At 52.0% G+C, this 15,672-nt stretch overlaps 6 protein-coding genes across 6 annotated transcripts; 1 reads left to right on the top strand and 5 right to left on the bottom strand.

Annotated features, from left to right (window-relative positions):
• Positions 1–1,315: 1,315 nt before the first annotated feature.
• On the bottom strand, positions 1,316–4,500 carry V2A60_003980 (mitochondrial chaperone BCS1; the record flags this gene model as incomplete). The annotated part of the gene is made up of 3 exons (XM_083255304.1): positions 1,316–2,837; positions 4,056–4,107; positions 4,182–4,500. 3 exons carry the CDS (start codon positions 4,498–4,500, stop codon positions 1,316–1,318), a joined length of 1,893 nt encoding a protein of 630 aa, XP_083111430.1.
• Positions 4,501–5,005: 505 nt separating this feature from the next.
• Positions 5,006–6,665, bottom strand: V2A60_003979 (ATP-NAD kinase-like domain-containing protein; the record flags this gene model as incomplete). The annotated part of the gene is made up of 4 exons (XM_083255303.1): positions 5,006–5,374; positions 5,436–6,430; positions 6,484–6,519; positions 6,569–6,665. The coding sequence occupies 4 exons, from the start codon at positions 6,663–6,665 to the stop codon at positions 5,006–5,008; spliced, it is 1,497 nt and encodes a 498-aa protein (XP_083111429.1).
• A 1,115-nt stretch (positions 6,666–7,780) lies between these two features.
• V2A60_003978 (peptide alpha-N-acetyltransferase complex A subunit NAT1) lies at positions 7,781–10,287 on the bottom strand (the record flags this gene model as incomplete). The annotated part of the gene is made up of 2 exons (XM_083255302.1): positions 7,781–8,223; positions 8,271–10,287. 2 exons carry the CDS (start codon positions 10,285–10,287, stop codon positions 7,781–7,783), a joined length of 2,460 nt encoding a protein of 819 aa, XP_083111428.1.
• A 590-nt stretch (positions 10,288–10,877) lies between these two features.
• On the bottom strand, positions 10,878–11,489 carry V2A60_003977 (caffeine-induced death protein 2; the record flags this gene model as incomplete). The annotated part of the gene is made up of 2 exons (XM_083255301.1): positions 10,878–11,377; positions 11,423–11,489. 2 exons carry the CDS (start codon positions 11,487–11,489, stop codon positions 10,878–10,880), a joined length of 567 nt encoding a protein of 188 aa, XP_083111427.1.
• A 767-nt stretch (positions 11,490–12,256) lies between these two features.
• On the top strand, positions 12,257–13,566 carry V2A60_003976 (OSBP family protein; the record flags this gene model as incomplete). The annotated part of the gene is made up of 2 exons (XM_083255300.1): positions 12,257–12,316; positions 12,379–13,566. The coding sequence occupies 2 exons, from the start codon at positions 12,257–12,259 to the stop codon at positions 13,564–13,566; spliced, it is 1,248 nt and encodes a 415-aa protein (XP_083111426.1).
• Positions 13,567–13,840: 274 nt separating this feature from the next.
• On the bottom strand, positions 13,841–15,076 carry V2A60_003975 (fructose-bisphosphate aldolase FBA1; the record flags this gene model as incomplete). Its single annotated transcript, XM_083255299.1, has 4 exons — positions 13,841–13,930; positions 13,979–14,752; positions 14,805–14,915; positions 14,969–15,076. 4 exons carry the CDS (start codon positions 15,074–15,076, stop codon positions 13,841–13,843), a joined length of 1,083 nt encoding a protein of 360 aa, XP_083111425.1.
• Between the last annotated feature and the right edge of the window lie 596 nt (positions 15,077–15,672).

Below are 15,672 nucleotides of genomic sequence, written 5' to 3'. Positions count from 1 at the left end.
GACAGTGCAGATAGTTCCGACAGTTGTACAAGTAAGGGTCAAGAAAAGGCAAAAGTAGGGAGGAAAGGAGGCGCAAGGCAGGCAGAGGGGGGGGGAGAAGCAGAATTAGCGACCAGGACAGAGAGGGTTTCGTCGAGCGACAGCTCGGTGACTGCGGCTGCGCATGGTCGCAGCACACCAAACCAGGTATCATGGCACTTGGGAAAGCAAGGCGCTAAACTGTGCAAGGTAATTTGACGTGGATCGCGCAGTCTGGATTTAGGAGTTTAGCTTGGCGGATTGGCCGAGACGAGCCAAAAAAAAAGAGCCGTCTTCAATCACGTCACGGACGAGATCCACACAAAGTGCCCTGCAGTCTGCAGCGTATCTGTTTTATTTTGCTATCGAGGAATTCCCTAGCGTACTCAATAATGTCCCTTACTCGCAGGGGACCCCGAAAACAATGGGACATGCGGCGGGGAGGCATGGGAAAGGGGAAGGAAGAAGAAAAATTTGCCAAACAGCGTGCCGAGGCGAATGGCGGCAAGACAATTGGCGCTGAAAACGGTATTCGTTTCCTTGGCCTTGTCTGTGTTGACATGTGTGTTCTGCTTTCCCAGACACGGGCTACTAAGAGCATTTGCACCAGATTTGGGGCTGGTTGCAGCCGGTGCGGGACGATGGAAGCACGCTAGCAAGATGCAGCCAAGCAGCCAAGTCTAGAGAAGGGAGTGAGCGACCCTAGTTGCCTTTGCCTAGCAGGACGGGCATTGGTTCTGCGGTCTGAATGTCTCCCTTTTTGCTCCAGAGTAAACTATTTGAGTTGATATGTCAATTCAGATCTGTCGCAACAATTTCCTAGTTCCGTGATTTCAGACTCTTGATTTTTTTTTGGAATTTTATTTTTTGCTAAGTCTTCCCCAAACAAACGTATATCAATTTCAGCCGCATTCTGGCGCAAGCCTCATTATGGTGCCATCGACCGACCCACTCACTTGTGTGGTGTCTCGCTCCTTGCCGAGGCGGTGCAGGACTGCAGGTTAGCTCTCGCAGTAACCTTGTCAGCAGTATTACAATGCTCATTCTTCCGCCGAGGTCGGATCTGAAATAAAAGGATGGCGGGTGAATGATCCTGATCGGCGCAAATACGAGACTATTTATGCGCAGCGGGCGACTAATAGACGCGATAGTCACCTTGAACAAGCCGCAGACAGACCAGCCAGGCAAACGGAAGAACCCAAAAATACGTGGCTGAAATATACATGAACAATACAGACATATTCATCCTATGCGGTGGGTATCTCCGGAGAATAATATACATATGATACATGTCTGCTCATGCAGACGTCTTGATAGCCCCCTCTGGAACGTCCTCTGGCGCCTGAAACTTTCGCGGCACGAGACCCTCGGCCATGTCAATCGCCCCATGCATGTCACTCTTGTTAAAGAGAAAGAGACCCTGGATCGCAGCTGTGCTTGTGTGTCGGTGTGATGCTGTGCCATCAGCGTTCTGCCCAAACAGACCCAATTCGTCCAAGCGCACCAGGAAGCGTTCTCTGCTCGTGTGATCCTTGTCCACATCGCCGTAGAAGCGATCCCACATCTGGCTGGCTTGATATCGAGTGGCCTCGCCGATTCTCATCATCATATCCACGCGGCCTGGGCGGATCAGCGCGGGGTCAAGCCGGTCAATGTGGTTGGTCGTCAGGAATGCAAGACGCTCTTCGCCAGCCGCGATGCCGTCCAGCGCATTCAGCAGCCCAGAAAATGTCACGCTGGCACCGCTGTAACCATCCGCATCACGCTGTCGTCGGTTCGTGAATGCAGCGTCAGCATCTTCCAGCAGCAGCAACGTGCGCTTGGGCAGCTTGGTAAGCAGGTATGCCAGCTTGTCGTCCGTCATGCCCATTTCGCTGAGATTGATCATGGCAACACCAAAGTCCAGCTCGCCAGCAAGAGACTGGATGAACGAACTCTTTCCGCTGCCCGGTGGCCCAAATAGCAGGTAACCCCGTCTGTACGGGATGCCACGGTCGACATACCACTGCTGTCGCAGCAAAAAGTCCTTTACATCACTCACGATGCTGTCCTTGACCCCTTCGTCCAGTATTACTGATTCGAGGGGACGCTTCTTTCGGGGTTCTCCGAGGGTTGCCCATTCCATGCCCCTTGCTGAATAGACTACGGTCTTGCCTTCGTTCGCCTTGGCCGCCAGCGCATGTGCCTCGCTGAACACTTGTTCGAAAATGTGTCGGTGCGCCCACAGTGTCGTCAGTTGTACAATCTCGTGTGGCTCGCCCGTGTTCATGTTGGCCGTGTTGTGCTTTTCTCGGTTGACGGCGATAAAAGCGTCGCGAAACTTGACAATGTGTCTGCCATAGCCCGGCTGCAAGAAAAAGTGTGCGCTGGGCGGCCCGCCGACGGCCGGCCCCTTGGACGCCGTTGCCGTTGTCACTGAGAGGTTGTGAATGCGTGTCAGGCGGGACGCAATAAATCCCTGTGTCGGCCGAGGAGTAGACAGCCATGCGAGTATCCAAGGGTATGCGGGATCCTGTTTGCTAATTTCGACATTGACTAGTAGTCGCCGGCGCGCTGCTCCGGCGGCGATCAACACGCCTTTTCTGGCAAATGCTGCCGCGGCGCCGAGCGATGCGAGACCGATGCCGCCCGCGAAGAGCGGGTTGTCAAACAGCGCATTCAGGCTGAATATCGACGCTGGCGATACGTCACCGGACATGTCGACTTCTATGCCATCTGGTGGTGCGTGCATCAAGTCTCCTTCCGGTGGATATAAATAATGCTGACGTAATACATGCTGCCCTCGGGGAAGCAGCAACACATCGGCATCGGTAAATATGCTGGATGAGGCAAATACTGAGTACGAACATTCAAAATTGTTAGCAGGTTATCTTCTGTGTTAATTTCTCGGGAGGAAGTGCCTGTAAGCTATTCTCCAGCTATGGTCGCTGGGGCTTTTCTGCGCTACTAGATGCCAGAGAAGGCTCCTACCCGACACCAAGATAGATGTACTCAACCAGGTTTTTCAGTCGATATGTTATATATGTTTACTAGATATGGTGTCTCGTATAGTGTCCAGCGCGCGCTATCTACATGCGTTACTCTTTTTTTTTTGTCAGCCCGTTTTTTTCTGGCTGTGTGTGCAATGGACTCATGGCCATCCTACCTAACTTATAGACTCATGACGCACCGACTCATGAATGTTACCGCCATCCGTTCTGCTCATAGTATAACAGGCGATGGCAATATTCCACCGCTGACACCTTCTCCCAAACTATTCTCGACCCGGATCGCCATGCGATTCCGGCCGAGAACCCAACGGCAGCGACACCTACCACTCTTAATGTACCTGGCCCTTCACAACGTTACTAACTATATATTCCAAAACAAGGCTCTCTTCGTCAACAAGCAACACGCCGAGGCTTCCATAGCTCAGTTGGTTAGAGCGTCGTACTAATATGGGTAACATTCCGTCTTTGGTGATGCGAAGGTCGCAGGTTCAATCCCTGCTGGGAGCATTTGACTCCACCGCCCGAGCGTATTTTTGCTATACTTTTTTTGCTATACTTTTTTTGCTATCCTTTTTTTCTTGTACATTTCGTTTTCAAGTACTTCATTCTAAGTCAGTCTCCCCTCTAACTGAATCACTAGTATTTGGTTTCATGGCGACTGACTAAATTCTCCGCGCCTATCTCTCTGTTTCTGCCGTGCCTCACTGCTCTTTGTGCCTAAATGTGAACTCCCCATACGCCTCGCCTGTTGGTCTCTGACGCTGTATGACACTGGCGGTGGTGGCTCACCACGCCAGGACGCTCATCACCGGCATACGAGACTCCCAAGTAATCAAATACCTCCAGAAGGTCAATGGAATTATCTTCGCCATCGGGAAAAAAAGAGATGACAGTAATGTATAATAATGTCTACAACTGCACGGCATCACGCGCACCCTGACACCAACACAGAATGCGTACAATCCGCAAGCCCGGCTTTACTGTCAGACTGAGAAAAAAATCGATGAATCGTTCTTATCATGGCCCTCCTCGACTGGCTCAATATACCTGGGCTGCATGTGGAGCCCGCAAAACTTCTTGATCGAAGGGTAGATGACATCTGCAGAGCGCAAAGCGGTTAGAGAGGACTGGAGAGGCAAGCAGAGCTTGGAGGAACCATACTTTTTGCCTTACTGAAGCCGCAGGCGTCGACGGCACAGCGTACGGCATTCTCGTCACTGACCTCTTCGTAATTGCATATGCATTCGAAGTCACGATACCCACACTTGGTGTGCTTCTGGACATAGCGATCGATGCAGCGCCAGCAGCAGCGGGGGATGGCCTCCTCAAAGCTCTGGCGCACCCCAGCGTTGGGGGCCGCAAGATCAAAGTCACGGCTCGGTGGAGAGATGAAGGGAGTGGGCGGACGTGGAACACTGTTCGTAGCACTGATGACCTGGCCAGCCCGCGTGATGGCAGCGATGGAGAGAACGCCGAGAGTGAGAAACTTCATTGTCAATGATAGTGGTGAGTGGTGAGCTCGCATAACGGAGTAGAGTAGGTTGAATCAATGGATTAACCCACGAAAGGTGGAAGACAGGGTAAAAATACGCAGCAAACAGCTGGCCAAAGGCTGGAAATAATACTATCGAGTTACGCTTTTTAAAAACAAACACCTAGGGCGTAGGCCCCGTGTAGCTCGACCAAATCATGTCACTACACCTGTAGCATGCCTAATCTTATAAGTAAGAGGTAGATGTACACAAAGTATACATGAAGGCAAGAGAACCTAGAGGTACACAAATCTTGTCTAGTACGAAGGCGCTCGAGAACATGTTTCGATCCCTACCAATGGTCACTAGGTAGATTCCTAGGCACTATATATATGACGCGTGCCACGTCACAACACTGATCAAGCACAACAAAAACATGAACACGGTGGCGCTGCAGCCACATGCATCTACAAACCTGGGTATCTATCCTATGCTGTGTCCTTGGAAAAACAGGACTGCCGCCACTTATGCGTGCAGTCTCTCCGAAACTGTAACCTTGTCCCAGTTGGCCGGACCTTCAGCCTCAAACATGCCCCTTTTGGAAATGACTCTTCCGAGGCCCTGATGTACTTCTGCCTGGAAGGGCTCGAAAGGTACCTTTTCGCCGTCAATGCTAATGTAGCCGTCCTTCTGGTCTCGCGGAATGATGCGGTATGCGGAGACCTTTTTGTAGTGAACGCATGGAAGGTCGAAGAATTTGTTGGAGTCGACGGACAGAAATGCCTTGAGAACCTTGAACGCAGGGATATCGCCATTCATAGTAATTAGGTCCATGCATCCATCTGTGGCCATGGCGGCGGGGAAAAAGTGCACGTCTGGCGCCATATAGGCCATCTACTTTTGTTAGCAAAAAAAGTTATTTCTCTGCGTGAGCCGACAAAGTAGCTTGACATACATTCCCACAATAAAATGTGCCGACCTTGTCATACGGTACCAGCTCCCAACCAGCAGGCAGGTCGTCTTTTATAGTGCCAAACCTTAATTTGGGCAGTCCATTGCCCTCATTCGCATCTGCTTGGTCGGTGGCGGCCTTCCTGAGGCTCGACACGCTTGCATGCCGCCTATAATGCTCCTTGACCTGGGGCTTCTCCACCTCGAGCTGCACTGCGATATCGCATGGATAGACTTTTTTGCGAAATACGCGCGAGATGACCCCGTAGTCGAAGCGTGCGCTGCCCATCCATCTGAGGTGTTCGGTGGCGAGGTCACCCTCGGCAACAATTCCGAGTGACTGTGACAGAAACGAAATAATGCGTGTATCCCCTTGGGTGATGGACACTAGATCGAGCGGCGTCACAACACCTTTGACGAGAGCTAGAGCCGCATAGCTTGGCTTGTGGGACCCGTATAGGTTGCAGGACATGGCATTGCCCGAGCCGCAAGGAATGTGTCCGACGGCAATCTTGGACAGGGCTAGCCTGGCATCGGGACGTTTTGCCAGCCCGTTGAAGACTTCGTGCGGTGTGCCGTCCCCAGAGCACGGAATGACGGTGTCGTACTTGTCAATGTCCATCTTCTCCACCAGCTCCAAAGCCTCGCCGCCTCTGCTTAGAAAGACAACATCCATTTCCATCCTCGCTGCGTCAAACAGCGGTTTGACTTCATTTTGCCATCTTTTGACGCCATTACCGGGACCTGCGTTGGGGTTGACGAGGACGTAGGCGCGCCGCTTTTGTTGCGCCTCGCCATAGGCGCGGGATCGAAGCTCGGTTGCGAACGTCTCAGGCGAGGATTCAGGCAGCTCGTCAGTGGCGCGGATAGGAAATGTCCATTTTTCAACTTTAAACCTGGAGTTGTCGCATAACAGGGCGTATTCTATCGTTAGGTTGGCTTCGACGATTTCGGCCCACAAGAGGTTGTAGAGTGGTAATGTCCGGAGTCCGTCGTGGTCTGCACCCGGCATTAGTTAGCCATTGCATTGCTGGTGTTCTTTTTGTGCTTACCTTTTTTGGACTTCTTATTGTCCACAGTAGTAGCATCTACAAGAAGCATCAGTACACAAGCCGTAACTAGATTTATGCGTATTACCATGGAGCACAAGATCGGACTCTTCAACTGTCAGTGTCCTGCCGTCAGGCAGCGGCAGCGTTAGCTGGCTAGCTTGGTCAGCGCCGTTGGTGCCCATGGCAGCGATCGGCCGGCGGAACAGCAGATAGTAAGGACCTGCCCCAGGGGCGATATCTTTCGCGACAAGTTTCGCGATATACGTCTGCAGGTGAGCAAAGGAGATTGCCCCCCAACAGACATTGGCCGAGGTAATTTCAGCCTCGAGGCTGGTGGGTGACCGCCGCGTCACACGGGGAATCTGCTAGCTAGCGTAGCGCGCAAACAACAGAGGCAACGTTGCTTGAGTTAGAAAGAAAAACAAGATATAAATAGAGATAGAGAAAGAGAGAAAGAAGCAAAAAAGTGGTCGGAAATGGGAGCAGCGATCGTGGGTTGGCGACAAAGGCCGAGGAGTTTAAGAAACGAATGGTGAAAGCGAGAGGCGGCTGATTTGGTTCAATGCTCCGATTCCAATATTCTGGCCCCTCGGCCTGCCGGGCTCCGGGTGGGCCGGCGGCATCTAGGAGCTAGGATTTTGGCACCCCGTCCAAAGTCACAGCCAGCCAATAATGGTATCGCAGACAGCGGCCCGCGGTACTCGTATGGCCGTGCCACAACCGTCTACGATTGATCGTAAGGCGTGCTGTAGTATTTACTTGAGCCCTTGCTTGTTTGAGTACCATGGTATGAATGTGCACACGGGCAGTTTTCAAAATCAACTGTCCAGGCAGCGCCAGCATCCTCGGCAACCGAGGTTGTATTTTCACCCACTCCCACCTGTCCACTGTGGCGGCAGACTACTCAATCGCGCATCATGGATACGAGCCCTTTCATTAAAGGGGATGGGGGCAATGCTGCAAGTTGGGAACTTTGCCAGGTCTGTTTTTACAACCATATTCTTGTTCCCATGCCGCAAAAGTATACTCGCAGCGAAACAAACACAAATTCTTTTTTTGGTTCCAGTACCCAGTATGCTATGTACCCTACAATCCCACATACATGCTTTTCGCTGAGTTCATCGCCGACATATATCGTCAACGATACACAAGTCTCGCGTACACAATCATTTGAACTATAGCCATAACCACTGAATCGTACGTACACCATGCTGATGCTTCAAGCACACAACCATACAGCCGCCTACATCATTAAACACATACGGCGCTCACGGTTGTTCGCCGTATGTGGCGTGGTTCAAGCGAGCCTGGTAACGTCGGGAAATTTGGCGTGGGCTGCCCTTTGGAAGGCCTCAGCCTCGCTACTATTCCAGCTCTTCAAGGAGTCCAGCACCTCGATAGCGTCAGTGAAAGTGGTGCTAGGCAAGTTCAGAGAAGCAGTGAGCTGCTTGTCGCTGAGAGTGTTGCTGCCGTCTAAGACCCGCTGTGCCTTTACGGATGACAGAATGTGGCAAATGCTGTCCTTGTGCTTAGCCTCGTAGTCGGCATTGTACTTGAATAAGTCCGCGGCGATGTCAACAGCCTTGAATTCGGCCTTGAGAACCTCAAAAACCTTGGTAGGTAGGCTGGAAGCCGCCTTGAGCGTCTTGGCAAAAGTCACAATCTGAGCATGCAGCTTGGGATGAGTGCTTTCAAGGGCAATGGCGGCATTGAGACAGCGAAGAGCCAGCACGAATTTTTCTATACTTGTTAGTAACAGCCTGCCCAAATTCATATGACCAACGTACCCCTGCGCATAAACACTTCGAAACCAGCCAGCTGCACATGGATGCTTTTGGGGGTCGCCTCCAGCATTGGAGACAGAAGTCTCATGGCCGCGCCAAGCGGATCAGTATTCGCTGCTAGCGTCAGGCCTAAAGGGTCTTCATCCACCTTCTTAGGTTCACCATCGGGCCCAACAGCCTTATTGGGATCTTGTTTGGCCTGTTTTTCGGCCGCTTCGCGCTCCAGACGTTGTTGTTCTTTCTTCGCTTTCTTGAGGGCTTTTTTCTGGGCCAGAAGTGCCTCAGAATCAGTCTCAGCATTCCCATTGGTGGCAGTCGCAGCTACCTTATCCGCCATGTGTATGTAAATACCGATGGCATCAAGCGCAGCGTGTGTGTAAAAGGGATGGTCGAAGACGTGATCCTCCCAGCGCACCATGTCAACATATGCGCGAATCTGACCCTTGCGTAAAGAAAAACCGTGAAAGTCAAACTGGTCCTCCTGCCAAACGTCGAAAATGGTAGCAATTTGGTGGAAACGCTTGAGTGCGAGTCCGATGTTGCCCTGTCTCGCGTAGGCTCTGCCGTCTTCTGTCAGGAACCACATGCATTGCATATCCAGTAAGTCGGCGAGAGGCCCGCCGATAGTGTCTGCACGAGTAAAAAGCCCGACAGTCTTGAGAGCCTTTTCATTTTGGTTGTTGCGTAGCTGGTACTTGGCGGCTTTGCTGTTGATGTAGCGATCCTTCAAATCCAGTGTTCTGGCATGATCCATCATCTCTGAGGCCCCTTGTAGATTACCGCTATGTTTCAGAATTCTGGCCTTGGTCATGTGGTAATCGACGCTCTTATTGTCCTTCGCAATGGCCTTCTCAATGTAATACATGGCTTTGGTCAGATCACGGCTCATGTGGTAGTTATGGTGTTGAGCTAGGTAGAAAAGAGCTGCGGCCTCGCCCTTGTCCTTGCTCTCAAAGTCAATCTTCTGAGAGTGGAGATACTCTTCAGCCAGACTCAAAAGGGTGTCCTTTTTAAACTTGTCCGCGTAGAGGTGCTTCAGATTGGCGAAGGTGGAGGGCACACCTTTGTTCAACATCAGAGCGAGATAGTCGCTGGCGGCTTGGCGGAACTCGTCGCCGCTGAGGAAATCGAGGGGGATTCGGCGCCCAGCATCAGAGCGGGGGTACTTAGTAGCATACTCGTCGTAAATCGCTTTCCTGGCGCTCCAGTCATTCTCTGCGATGCCCAGCGCTTTGATAAGTTGTGTGTAGTATGTCGCGTGCTCGCAGTTGCGGTCGATTAGGGATCGGTAGGCCGTGGCAGCATCCTCCTTGCGATCGAGTTTCAGAAGGTATTCAGCGCGGCTTTCGAGAAAAGCGAGTCGGTCGAGGTTTTGCTTAGCATCAGTCTCAAGGTGCTGGAGAGCACGCTTGTAGTCACCTTGCTCAGCAATGATTGAGTTTTTGTACATGACGGCCTCGGAGTGCTCTAGATCATACCGCGATGGTTTTGTTTTGAGCGTATCCTCGAAGGTGGTAATGACGTTTTCCGCCGCGGCCAGGTTGCCAGCCAGATGGTGAGCGAGGGCGAGGGCTGTCCAGCTCTGTCGCATCTGCGGGCGAGCCTGTAGCATGGCGTTTCGAGTCTGAATAAAGCCCTGATAGTCCCTCATCTGGACCTGCAAGGCAGCCAGATCACGCTGTATTTGTGCCGAGGTCGGCTCTAGCTTGAGCGCAAACTTGTATGCCTTTGCCGCCTCTTCAAAGTTCTTCTTTCCTTTGTAGAGGATTCCGTACACGTGCCAGCAAATGTGAGACTTCATGTCGGCGGTAAGAGCCTCTTTGCCGAGAGAAAAAGCTTCCTCGGTCTTCCCCTGGCCATTAAGAATCAGGGCCTTCATGGCCATGGTCTCTCCATGCTTAGGCACTTTTTTCAAGATGAGATCCGCTGTCTTGAGACCTCGCTTGTATTGCTTCTCCTCATAACTGCGTAGGACTTGCCGAAATTGGGCAGCCTCCTTCGCCGCGAGCTGTTGCGGCATGATGTCAACAGTACCGTGAATCGACGGGGCGCAATGTTCGTGTATCCGCGGCTATCGAAGTGGTCTGTTCAGGGCTTGTGGATTCCGAGCTGCAAAAGCCGGCGAGCACGATATATTTCGCAGCACGAATAAAAAAAAGAAATAACCAGAAGAAATTGCCCTGTGATAATATCCAGAGCACAATCGCGCCACCCAGGTGATTGCGCAAATGTCAAGAATCGAATGTTGAAGTCAAGATGAACAGAGAGCGCATCCGTGGGCTGTTGAGATAGGTAGCTCTTGATTCCGGAGGATCTTCGGAGTCAATGTGCGTGGTGGGGCACTCGGCTGTCATGTCTTACACCGGCTTTCACATCAATTGTGCATAGGTAGTCAGTAGTCTGCTAGTAGAAGTATTAGCAGTTGTCTAGTTGAGAGGGTCAAATAAAATTTACATATACTCAATTTCTCTTGTGTTACTCAAGTGAACTTGCTAGCGAAATCATGGAGGGGGCAGACGTATAGTTACGCCGAATTTATTCTAATAAAGACAAATAATGTACACGTATCTTAATTAGTTGAGATTCGGTTCTCAAGTGCTGAAAATTGGTCTATTTCTTCCTCCAAGTTTCAAATGCGGCTTGCCAGTCTTCGGGCGGCTCTTCACAGCGGTTCTGGATCACCTCCCAGGTGCGGTGGCGAACAATATTCTCAATGACACGTTCCTGGCGAAGGGTCGATGTCAGTGCCTCAGTTCGACTCTCGCGAGTATAGAAACGTCCTGAATATGGGTCTAAGCGCTCATCCACGACTCGCTCGCTATCCTTTTTCATTTGTAATTCTCGTCGAGCGGCATCAGGATCATCGGGATCGGGACTTGAAGCGACGGCGGTGCAGTATTCGAGAACCTGGTCGCGTGAGCCCCATGCGGCAAATAAAACTTTATCGAAGAAATTTGCGCATCGTTCAGTATTTAAATCTCGTTCCGATAATCTGGATGTTCGTTGCGAGGTCGATTGAGGATCAAAGCCGGCTCGAGCAGGAGTGACCAGAGCGTTCAGATTTTGGCTGATGGTGTCATCAACAGTTGAGCGTGAGAAGCGGAGAAAATCTGTACTCGTTAGATTGAGAGTGGGCTTGAGGGCTTGCGACGCACCTCTTAATGTACTTGTAGAGAAGCAGAGCTGCGGTGAGAGCTGTGGCGTCGCTGTAGGTCGCGCCATGGTTGCAGGCTGGAGCTGCGCGGCAACACTGGGTGGCTCTGAGGCCGCCCGATTCCAGAAAATACGAGCCAGAGTAATATCTGTGGTGGAGGCCGGTTGAAGGCGTGCGTGGCGGTCGATATGTCTGGCACAATTCGATGATGGTGCAATGCGATGCGATGCGGAGGGCAGAGATTAGTGCTACTGGTAGTTGCCGGGCTGCGAGATGGCGGGCCCCACTGACATCATCTCAAGGAACTGTATCTGCAAAATCACTAGGGTACATGACATATCGCAAGTGATATGCTATTTCACCCATGGAATCAGACAGGGATTCGAATTCAATACTGATGAGCCAGGAAATTGCCAGTGAACGCGAGAACGCGTCTGCGTAGGTTGCATGAGGACTACTGGTAGAGCGCAAATGTAGGCTAAAACACTCGTCTTTCACTTGCCAACTAGCCGTGTGAATTCGATACAGTAGACAGAGGGCTGTTTGGCAGGTGGCGCATCTTCATGTGCGTCACCAATGATGATCGCCAGGTGTTGCCAATGGCAGGTATGAAAGTGGGGAGAGTCGCGTGGGCAACATGTGGTCTACCGTCTAGCCCAACAAGCTGGCCAACTTGGACTCACTCTCTGCACCGCCCCGTGCTTCACCATTAAATCAACAACTCCGCCCCGCCTCTCCTCCAAGCACCTGGAAAACCTACACCTCCAACAGACGTGCTTTGCTGCTTTGCCATCAACTTTGAACTGGCCCCGCCATCGCAACACTCCGCACCAACATGTCCTCGGCTACGGCTCAGGCGCAGGCTAGCAGTAACAGCTGGTCTGCTTTCCTGAAGGTACGATGGGGGCAAATACATACTGGTAACTCGCCATCAACAGTCGCTAACGCATCTGCTAGTCCATTGCATCCTTCAATGGTGACCTCTCGTCCCTGACGGCCCCGCCCTTTATCCTCTCGTCGCAATCGTTGACCGAATTCTCCTCTTACTGGTCGACGCACCCGAACCTCCTTGTGGCTGCCGCCTCGGAGGCCGAACCCGCGAAGCGCTCCATGCTGGTGCTCAAGTGGTTCCTCTCTACGCTCAAGCATCAGTACGCTAGTCGTAGTGAGCAGTTTGGAAACGAAAAGAAGCCGCTGAACCCATTTCTTGGTGAGCTCTTCCTTGGATCTTGGAATGACACGGCCGGCAAGACTACCCTCGTGTCCGAGCAAGTCAGCCACCACCCGCCTGCTACCGCTTATTGCATCCGCAACGAAAAGACTGGCATTCAGCTCGAGGGCTACAATGCACAGAAAGCCACCTTCCACAGCACCATCATTGTGAAGCAAATTGGCCATGCTGTGTTGACTATTCCCATTGGCGACAAGAAGGAGCCCGAGCAACACTTGATTACGCTACCATCTCTTCACATTGAGGGGCTCATTTTTGGCGCTCCATTTGTCGAGCTCGATGGCACAAGTTATATCACAAGCTCTAGCGGATTCAGCACTAAGATTGACTACAGCGGCAAGGGATGGCTTTCTGGAAAGAAAAATACTGTCATTAGCACCATCACCCCCACCGGCAAGGAAAAGGATGTGCTGTACAATGTGACCGGACAATGGAACGAGAAGCTTGAATTCTACTCTGGGCCGGCTAAGAAGAATTCCAAGTCTAGTCTGGTCGACGAATACGACGCTGCTAAGGCCGCGCAGACGGAGCTCCAGCTGGCGCCCCTGGAGCAGCAACATCCCCTCGAGTCGCGCCGTGCCTGGGCTAAGGTTGCCGCAGGCATCCAGAGCGGCGACATGGACGCCGTCTCATCTGAGAAGGGCAAGATCGAGAACGCGCAGCGTGCCCTGCGCCACAAGGAGACGGCCGAGGAAACCGCCTGGAAACGCCGCTACTTTACAGCCGTGGCTGTCGGCACTACGGACCCCGTCCTGGAACAGCTCGGCACTGCTGGCGGAGTAGCCCTTGACGGCGAGCGCGACAAGACAGGCGGTCTTTGGAGATTCGATGCCAAGAAGGCCAAGGCAGCCGATGCTGAAAACTTGACTGAAGAGCAAATCACGACGCTGGAAAAGGAAGTTTTGGGTCAATGATCGTCCTAATCTAGGGAGACTTTTTTGTAATCTTGATTATACACCGCACTGGTCCGATCCGAGCTAGATTGCCTCATTATTTTAATCATTTATCAAACGCAGTCTGGTCCGAGATTCATCCACGTTGAGACGCGGCTGAGTCTTGGCATAATTTTTAATCAGTACTGAATACTAGGTGTCAACCCTCAAATGCAATCTCCGAGACTCCCCATTTACACCGACAACTCTAGCCTTTTGTTTTTTTGATTCACATGGCGTTGTGGCAAGCCATCATTTACAGTTGGTTGGCGTTGTTGAAGTCGTCGAGAGCAACGGCAACACGCTTCGACATGGACTTCTCACCCTCACGAACCCAGACACGGGGCTACCCAAAGTCAGTTGCTGTTCGTTGGAAAAGAATAGTCAAACTTACGTCAAAGTACTTCTTGTTGGGCTTGTCGTCACCGTCAGGGTTGCCAACAGCAGTAAGGAGGTAGTCTTTCTTGTTCAGCATGTAGTCGCGGATGCCAGCCATGTATGCAAATTGCATGTCGGTGTCCATGTTGACCTTGACGACACCGTGGCTGATGGCGTCGAGGTATTCCTGCTTGCCGGAGCCGGAGCCGCCGTGGAAGACAAAAAAGACGGGCTTGTCGTTGCTGGAGCCAATGGCAGCCTTGACGTGAGCCTGGTGCTTGCCTAGGAGCTCGGGATGCAGCTTGACATTGCCAGGCTTGTAGACACCATGGACATTACCGAAACCGGCAGCGATAGAGAAGTACGGAGAGATGGGCGAGAGCGTATTGTAAATGTTGAGAATGTCCTCGGGCTGGGTGTACAGAGAGGCGTTGTCAACATCCTCGTTGTTGACGCCATCCTCTTCACCACCAGTGATGCCAATTTCCATCTCGAGCCACTGCTTCATGGGAGCAGCACGTTTGAGGTAAGCGGCAGTAGTCTGGATGTTCCAGTCGACGGCCTCCTCGGACAGATCGATCATGTGAGAACTGAAGAGGGGCTCGCCAGTGGCCTTAAAGTGTGCTTCGTCGGCATCAAGCATGCCATCGAGCCAGGGAAGAAGTTTCTTGGCGCAATGATCGGTGTGAAGGACGACAGGGATACCGTAGATAGGGGCGATGGAGCGGATGTAGTGAGCACCAGCAACGGAGCCGGCAATAGAAGCGGCCTGGTCACCGTTGGCGACGCCCTGAACAATCGGTCAGCTGGAGAATCACGGATAGAGTAAGGGGGAGCTATACCTTGCCAGCAAAGTAGGCAGCGCCGCCCTGAGACATCTGGAGAATGATGGGAGACTTGGCATCGCGGGCAGCCTCAAGAGAAGCTACGACGGTGGAGGAAGAGGTGACATTCTAAGAGATCGATTAGTTGTGAAGTGATCGGAGCTTGAAGATTAAAAACTCACAATGGCAGGAATAGCAAACTGCTTTTCACGGGCGTACTCGAAGAGACGGAGAACGTCATCGCCGTAGATGACGCCGGACTTGCGGGACAAAACATCAGTGACACCCATGGTTGCGGTTGTTGTGGTCGAGGTAGACTTGATTTCGAGGCAGACGAGCTGTTTTAAAGCAACTAAAAGTAAAAATAATAGAGTCAGGCTCCAAGGTACTTCGTCAAGAACTCAATTGCGATAAGGCAGCAGAGTGGCCAGTTATATTGGCTCGTAACACCCACGGCGCGGGGTTTTCATAGTGGGCTTATCGATACCAACATGCTCCCATGCTCAGGTAGTAGGTTGGCGGGGTATTCTGACGCAACAACGAGGCAGCGTGAGGCTTTTTTACTGTCTGCCATGGAGCTTTGGCCATCCATACTGTCCACATTTTTTTTTTCATGACCGCATAGGTTGCGCTATTCAACTCGGCATCGAAACAGAGACGCTGGGTGTGATGCTTGCCACCGAAGGCTTCGGCTGCTGGCTGCGCAGATACACCAAACAGTGGGGTTCGGTCGCAGGGTGGCATGGCAGTATAGGTAGGTAGGCAGGTAGGTAGGTAGGTAGGTAAGGTAGCTGGCTCCCCGGTGCAGTGATTCTAGCGGGGTGATGCAAAATGTGAAGGGCGAAAACTTACGGCAGTATCAATAGACGAAGAAGGGTATGAGGAG

The sequence above is a fragment of the Cordyceps javanica genome, chromosome 2 (assembly GCF_051103115.1).
Source record: "Cordyceps javanica chromosome 2, complete sequence".
Classification (NCBI taxonomy): domain Eukaryota; kingdom Fungi; phylum Ascomycota; class Sordariomycetes; order Hypocreales; family Cordycipitaceae; genus Cordyceps; species Cordyceps javanica.
The sequence above is the reverse complement of the archived record's forward strand: the minus strand, read 5'-3'. Positions and strand labels throughout refer to the sequence as shown.